This window comes from Ascaphus truei, chromosome 12, assembly GCF_040206685.1.
Source record: "Ascaphus truei isolate aAscTru1 chromosome 12, aAscTru1.hap1, whole genome shotgun sequence".
In the NCBI taxonomy this organism is placed as follows: domain Eukaryota; kingdom Metazoa; phylum Chordata; class Amphibia; order Anura; family Ascaphidae; genus Ascaphus; species Ascaphus truei.
The window spans coordinates 8,867,409-8,875,432 of NC_134494.1; the positions used below are offsets into that span (position 1 = coordinate 8,867,409).

The 8,024-nt window shown below is 42.7% G+C and overlaps 1 protein-coding gene across 1 annotated transcript; it reads right to left on the reverse strand.

Annotated features, from left to right (window-relative positions):
• Positions 1 to 1,014: 1,014 nt before the first annotated feature.
• Positions 1,015 to 2,507, reverse strand: LOC142463800 (olfactory receptor 6C1-like). The gene has a single exon (XM_075566631.1). It carries the CDS (start codon positions 2,505 to 2,507, stop codon positions 1,566 to 1,568), a length of 942 nt encoding a protein of 313 aa, XP_075422746.1. The 3' UTR covers positions 1,015 to 1,565.
• Positions 2,508 to 8,024: the final 5,517 nt, after the last annotated feature.

An 8,024-nucleotide genomic window follows, 5' to 3' on the forward strand; every position in this document is an offset into this window, starting at 1 on the left:
CACTTTATCACATTTATGTGTAAATTATTTGCACTCTAATATTTATTCACCTTATTTAAGTATTATTGTTATTTCACTATATTTGCAGTGATCACCTTTTTAGTTGTTTTTGCGCCGATTTATCACTTTATTATCGAAACCACATACAGAGACACAGAACATCACTATTGGATAATTAAGGTAAAAACTGCCCTTTGGGCTTCTCTTTACATTGTAGCTTCTGCACTTCTGCACACATGCACATTCATTTGAAGATTATGCATTCCATCCAAGTGTAGATCGAACATGTGAAGCCGTGTTCTGACAAAGCAGCACAGTATTTTCATTAACTGTACAAGAGACAGCCGGGGCATGTAGATGGAAGAAGATTGTATTATTTCCCCAAGTCTTTGTTATTTGTGTTACTGTATAAAGCAATAAATGTTTTAATAAATCTTACAATTAAGTACAATGCATGTTTCTCTAATTTACTTTAATAAATATATGTAATAATTCATAAACACTGTCTGTCTGTTTTCTGAAGTTTTCTAGCATTAAAAGAGTGCATGGGAATATGGGGTGGGTAACATTATACAGAAGAGTACAAAGCATGCATTACTGTAGCAATAGCCGGCATTGAATTTAGGTCAAAGACACACTAGCACTGCTTATAATTACTGCAATGTACTATGGCAAATGCAAAATACCATTCGATACTGTAGTTGCGGATCCACCACGATCACAGGGATTTGACATGCAAAGAAATAAAGGGCAGTTGAACTACTGTAGGTTTCGCATGGTCATGGGAACAGTAAGTCTTGCTACAGTATATCTATACGAGCAGTTATATGGAGCAATAGGAGAACGTAGGTCAGAGCAATGGGGATTAGTTATATGCAGCAATAGGAGGAGATAGAGAAGAATTATAGGGAACAGTTTAATGGCCCAATAAGATGATTTAAGGAGGAGTGATATGGAGCAGTTATACAGAAAAATAGGCATTTGTGAAGATTTTTAGGGAGCGATTATATGGAACAACAGGAGAAGTTATAGGAAGTTGCTATATTAAGACACAGGAGGAATTATAGGACACGGTTATATGGAGAACTAGGAGCAATAAGTTACAAGACACACAATGATAATGGAATTTAAAACTTCTACATCGTTTTTAATCATTTATCTCCTCTTTTGTATGTGTTAATAGATTCCACCACATCTGATCTGGTGTAAATTTAAGTGATTAAAGCCTGCACTAATTGTAGAAAGCATGTTCTATATAATAATTACAAAATGTATTTCATTTAATGCAAGCGCTTTCACATTTAATGAGAAATTGATAATGTGCTTCCAGGCACTGGATACAAATCCCACATTTCCAAATATATAAATAAATAACTACAGACGTAGCAAACGTTATTACCCCCGTTAATTCACTAAAAAACGTTAAATAATGCGTTTTATCTCCTTTTACCATTGTTTTCAATATCTACTCTTAAATAATGTTCTAGCGTTAACGCACTGTGTCAAATGAATGTGTAATAACGTTTGCTACATATGTATGTAAATATAACAGATTTTTTTGCCATTTAATTTATCCTTTTACACTTTTTCAACGACCATCTCAGAGCTGACTTCACATCTTTATTTTTCAAGCTGTAAATGAGTGGGTTTAGCATGGGGACAGCAGCTGTGTTAAAGAGAGATAACAGTTTATTAGAGGCGAAGGTGTCCGTTGATGGGGGGCTTAGATATTGGCAGAAAAGTGTCACATAGAGAAAGATGACTACTGTAAGGTGGGAGGAACATGTGTAAAAGACTTTACGTCTCCCAGTGTTGGAACGGATCTTCAGTATGGAGATGATAATGAAAACGTAAGAAATGAAGGTAAGAAGAAGAGGGGTAAAACTTAAAAGGAAAATTCCTTCAGTAAAAATTAGTATCTCCAAATTAGAGGTGTCACTGCAAGAGAGTTTCATCAGAGGAACAGTGTCACAGAAAAAGTGATTGATTTTATTGGATCTATAACAAGAGAAGCCTGACAATATAACAACAAAAGGTATAATTTCGAGGAAACTCAGCACCCAGGAGGCAATGGCCAGCAGAGCACAGACATTCCTACTCATGACTAATGGATAATGCAAGGGGTTACAGATGGCCACATAACGATCATAACTCATGGCAGTCAGTATTAACAACTCATTAGACTCCAAGGATGAAAACATATACATCTGTGTCATGCATGTAAGAAAAGAAACAGTGTTATCCCCTGATATGAAGCTAACAAGGACCCTATGTAGACTTACGGTCATACAAGATATGTCTATGATGGACAAGTTACACAGGAAGAAGTACATGGGAGTATGCAGGTGATGAACCAGGCAGACAAGTAGAAGAATTGTCATGTTACCACAAAGTGTGATGAGATAAATGAGCAAAACTAGAAGGAAGATAGGAGCCTGCAGCTCAGGCAGGTCTGAAATCCCTTTAATAATGAAATATGTCACTGTGGTCTGATTTGTCTGCTCCATGTGTTTTTTTCAATCTGGATTCTGAAAGAGAAAATGTAAAACATTTTATTGCTTCAAATCATTGTTTTGATCTACCGTATAATCCACTCAGCATAATAATGATCTAATAATTACATAGAAATATATTACCACATTGACTCAGTAAAATGTTTATCTACAGTATTAGGTCGATGGTACATTTCCTTCACATATATTGGTAACTATGGAATCAAAATTGGAAGTTGGACCAGATTTTCATTAACATAACCTATAAAACCCTGCCTCACATTGTCTTTTATATTGCAATGTTACAGATTGATATGTTTGAATTGTTTTTTGTCATCTTTTGTGTATGTATATATATGTATATGTATATATATATATACTTAAGTTATGGTGGGTAAAAAAAGTGACAAAAACCCTCCACAGCAAAGCATATAGCAAATGGAAATATTACTGTATGCTCATTTGCATGTCTTAGACAGGTCTGCAACCCTGCCTTTCACCATTATCACCCAGCACACAGTACTTCCACTACAGCAAGGGATTCTGGGAAATGACATGCAAATGAGCACATATTGTCACCTTTTGCTTCAAAACCATTTTTTAACATGGTTCCCTATAGGCTTTTCTGGCTATGTGTAATGCTCGGCCTGCCCACAAGCCAGACGAGACCCCGGGACTGAGGTGGAAAGGGATAATACCACACACCTAACAGTAAACGGGGGCACGGCCAGAGTGTGGAAGTAGCGTAGATGGTCCGGGTATCAACAATAGAAAGAGTACCGTACTTGCCAACTCCAGTGGTGGTAGGTATAGTCCGTAAGCCAATGGTCGTGGAATGGAGAGAGCAGCGTAGTTGAGTGTCCGTAAGCCTGGGTCGTGGAGTGGAGAGAGCAGTGAAGTAGATTGTCCATAAGCCGTGTCCAAGGGATATAGAAGTCTGCAAGGTAAAGAGTCCAACGCCAAGTCCAAGGGTACCAGAGGGCAGCATAAACGAAGTCCAAAGCCAAAGGTCAATATCCAGGGAGTTCAGCAGAATATCCAGGGACAGGAACAGGGACTGAAAGACAAAAGGGGCCAGGCAACAGCAGACAGCACCAAGGTACAGAAGCTATGCAGAGCAAGGAGGTAATGGTGAGGGGAGACTAAATAGGGGGTTGGAACCTATCAGAGAAGGGGAGGAACAGAGGAGTGGTCTGAGGAAAGACCTGATAGGAAGGAAGTGTTTGGGAAGCTGGGGCCTATAGGAGCAAGGGGAGGAATGGAGGAGCGGCCCGGGGAAGGACCTGATAGGGGAAAGGTGTCTGGGTAGCTGGGCCCTGTCACAGCAAGGGGAGGAGCGGAGGAGCGGCCTGGTTAAGAGCCTGATGGGAGAGAAGGGCCTAGGGGGGCGGACCTGACGGGGAAGAGGCAGGGAAGCACGTGGATGTGCGCCGCATCATCGGGGGCGGAATCAGGCGAGCGGCGCCAGTAAATGGCAGCCTGGGTCCGTGCGTGCCCCGGAAGTGTGGGGGCAGCGGGAGCGAGGCACGCCACCGGGGAGCCTGGACGGCATGTAAGAGAGGTAAGGAGGTGCTGGCAGCGGGTATACCCACAGCGCAGATCCTTACAGTACCCCCCCCTCGAGGGTCGGACTCCGGACGAACCATCCAAGGATTCAGGGGAAATTTTGGGTGGAATCGTTTGAGCAGAGATGGAGCATGAAGATCCGTATGCGAGACCCAAGAACCGTCCTGTGGTCCGTATCCCTTCCAGTGAACCAGAAATTGGAGTTTGCCCCTGGAGATGCGAGAGTCAATGATGGACTGGATCTCGAACTCCTGTTGTCCTGGTACAATGGGGGGAGGAGGCCGAAGTGAAGGATGAGCAAATCGTTTGCCTTGGATAAAGGGTTTCAACAGTGAGACACGGAACACGGGAGAAATCTTCATAGAGGGCGGCAGGCGAAGCTGATAGGCCACAGGAATAATTTGTCTCAGAATAGAGAAAGGACCCAGGAACTTGGGAGACAATTTAGGGGTTGGGGCCTTCAGTTTGATATTTTTAGAAGAAAGCCAGACCTTATCTCCAGGTACGAACTTATGGGCTTCCCGACGAAGCCTATCTGCTTGTCTCTTTTGTATGAGATATATGGCGAGAGATGTGTTACCTCGCTCAAGCCCCCAGATAATGGTCGCGTGCTGCCTGGGAGTAAGTAGAATATACCAAAAAGGAGTGTACAGAGTACACCAAAGATCCCAAATAATAGCGCACCGCATACCAGAGTGGTATTAAATCATGGTCCAGAATGTGCGACTAAACAAACATATAAAATAACTTTATTAAAAATAAATGGATAAAACCGTGAATATTCCTAAATCTCTAAAATTAGAGAGAAACAAGCCTCTATCTGGAGAGTGTATGGGACCAAATAGACCTAGGTGAAAAGCATCAATATATATGCAATTGTATGGTGCTTATCTGGTAAATCAAGAACTAGAACAAATCCTCTTGTAGAAATCGTGGGGTGAGAGATATTAATATATTAATTTAATTGCCCAAAGTGTGCAAGAGGGGATGTTCCGCCATACATGGATCTGATAGTTTATCAGATAACTATAGGGAGTATGCTAATAGATGACTGCTAGGTCTATAAGGTAAGTTAGTATTAAAGTATACCTTAAATGAATACATGTACAGAACTAATGATCTTCATGAATAGAAGGTGTATGAATGTAGGTACTACCTGTATCGTGTACCTATGATGATGTGCATAAGTAGTGACCTTGTAGAGGTGCTGTACCCTATGGATCATCTATATAGTGGGTACAGATACATAGGACAAAAACTGTATCAAACTACTATAGCATATAAGGTGGTATGATGTGAAGTGTGAGTACTCTGCGCTTCTCATAGGTACCATAGATAAATACCCAGCTGCTCTTGTAGATGTCTGTGGTATAATCAAGGAATCTTTTGGTAAGCTGTTGCATCCGTGTGGGTATTCAGCTTAGGGAGAAATTCTCACCATTAATGTGGTAAGTAGACTCCATAGTGCCTAGTCTGCTATGGTGATTCTGTGAGTTCACTGTGAGACTTGTGTTAATATATATGATGACTCTGCTGGGTAGCAGTATAGATCACATGTGTCACTTATAGATTGCCAGAATATCATGTGAATACCTATGGTACACTAGTAAAACCTTCTATGGGTAATAACATAGATATTGGCTATCTGTTGATGCAGAGCAAAATCGTTTCTCTTTATTACTGTTGACTTTTAGGACATATATGCGACTGCACCAATCAGTGTGGTGAATAGTGAGGCGGTTTGGGGAACACTGTTTAATGGTAGTAGATACCAGATGATGGTGTGCTGAGGTCACAGTAGAGCGAAAATAGAACGCTGCTGTTTATACCAATTCTAGCCGGAACCCTGTGGATGTCTGTGAGACTTTACATTCCAAATGGTATTTAATGTAGCAGCTTGAGGGACACTGTATGCGCAATGCTGGTAAACAGTGATATCTGCTAAATGACGGTATGCTGCAAGTAGTGCAGGGCACGGGTGAGTTGTTGGTGTATATACTTTTATTGTAACAGTGCTCCTTGAATAACCCCGAATTTCTTCGTGAGTTCACGTGACCGCTCCAAGCACCGATCGGCGTCAGGTGCCGGGCCTTACCCCCCCAGTCAACCCCTGCAACGGATGACCAGCAAGGTAAGTAAGAGCAGTAGTATAGTGTTATTACGATATGCTGTGCACTGCGAGCAATACAGAATCAGGGGATTGCTAAAGAGTATAACTATTTTAGCTGGTGCTCTTAAGATGCCGGTAGGGCTCACGCCGAGTCACGTGGTCACTTTGTATTGATCGGTCACTGCCGTCGGATACATCTCCCCTCGGCTCTCCACACTACCGGATACTGAACAGAGTAGGTATAAGCAGCTAATGGCAATGAAATAAATTAGTATATTGATCTTACTGGTATACGTGTAGGAAACACACTTCTAAGTAAAATAGTATATACTGCACCGACACACTTTATTCGAGCAAATACCCAGTATGTACCTGGCAGATACCTGGAATGCGCCGCTCCTCACCTCTGACAAGCCCCGTTGCGTTTGCCTTCCCAGCCTGGGTTCATGCCTGGCTGACGGGCGGCTGATCTGTTAAATGATAATGATTAGGATTTAATAGGCTGCAATGCTTCGCGTGTCTACCAGATGGCATAAATTCATGAATTGTAATGCAGTATATATATATATACTGTGCAGTATTGCAGCCAGCGGGAATAAAATGCTTCAATCCCTGCCTAGAAAATACCTCAATGCACTCGGGCAGAAAACAGTCACAAACCTCAATACACCCGGGTATACCCGAATTCGTGGGACTAGCCGAGCTCGAATAAAGTGTGTCGCCAGTGTAGCAGCAAAAGTTCTGACATGTGAATCAGGTTAGTTCACAGATCCCTCAGGTAGAGGCATAGTAACAAATATTAATAGCACCATGTCGGCTATAACCCGACGTACGTTTCATCGCCTATTGCCCTACGCGTTTCAGGCACCTTAGTGCCCTTTCTCAAGGGGGATAATGGGTAGGGTTGTTATGTATTAGTTTTTTGTTTGTTTCCTTATTTTCATTTTATGTAGTCTTAATAAAACTTTTTTAGCCCTCAACTTGGTGAGCTGATGGTGCATTTTTTGGACTCTGGCGATTCTGTTTTCCAATCTTTACCTTACATGCTGTCGTTGCTGGATTGGAGTGACGCGCTGAGGATCTGAGGGTACGTGGGTGTTGGCGTGTACTACATTCTCCCCCGTGAAATCACGTGTCTACAGGGAGAGGAAGATTCAACCGGACGGACCGGACGTGTTATGACGCACTTCCGGCACTCGGGAACTCCACGCCAGAGATGAGAGACCGTGCAGTGGATATCCAGGACGACTTCGTCTTTTCTGCAGACAAGGCTGCGCAGGAGGAGTGCTACAAGCTACTTTTTTTGCCTTTTTGTTTTGGATGACTCCGTCCCCTCAGGGATACTGGGGTCTCCATCTTCATTTGAAATTTTAGCAGTGTCACTGGATCCACCCTGCTTTTCTTGCAACTGTAATAGCTGATGGAAATATTCGGTGATCCGCTGCTCCCGCTCTCTCTCCTGCCGATCATATTCGTCATCATAGGGAGCGGTCTTTTCGGTTCATACCGAGTTCAGGCACCCCCACCATTCTTGGTGTGTTTTTAGGTGTGACTCGGTTTGGGTACCCTGTAAGAGATGTTTTCCTCCTCATCGGACAGGAAGGGCCACTCTTGCGTGGGGTGGGGTTCATTTTGGGGCTATCAGGTGTATTTTTCTACCTGACCTCAGGAGGCGCTATTGCAGCTGTTGCCACTGTTTTTGCTAGAACCCCAAATGCTAGTAGTCCTACAGGTGGGCATATTTTGCTTGTAGAGGTCGTAGCTCTCACAGGCCTCTCTGTAGACTTTTTCTTCCATTGTCTGAATATGGCCTGAAGGGACACTGCTCCGTGTGATGGGGTTCTTTACACCAGGAA

What these genes read in the sequence shown, in the direction of transcription:
- LOC142463800 (XM_075566631.1), bottom strand. Translation starts at nt 2,507, where the DNA reads ATGGAGCAGACAAATCAGACCACAGTGACATATTTCATTATTAAAGGG.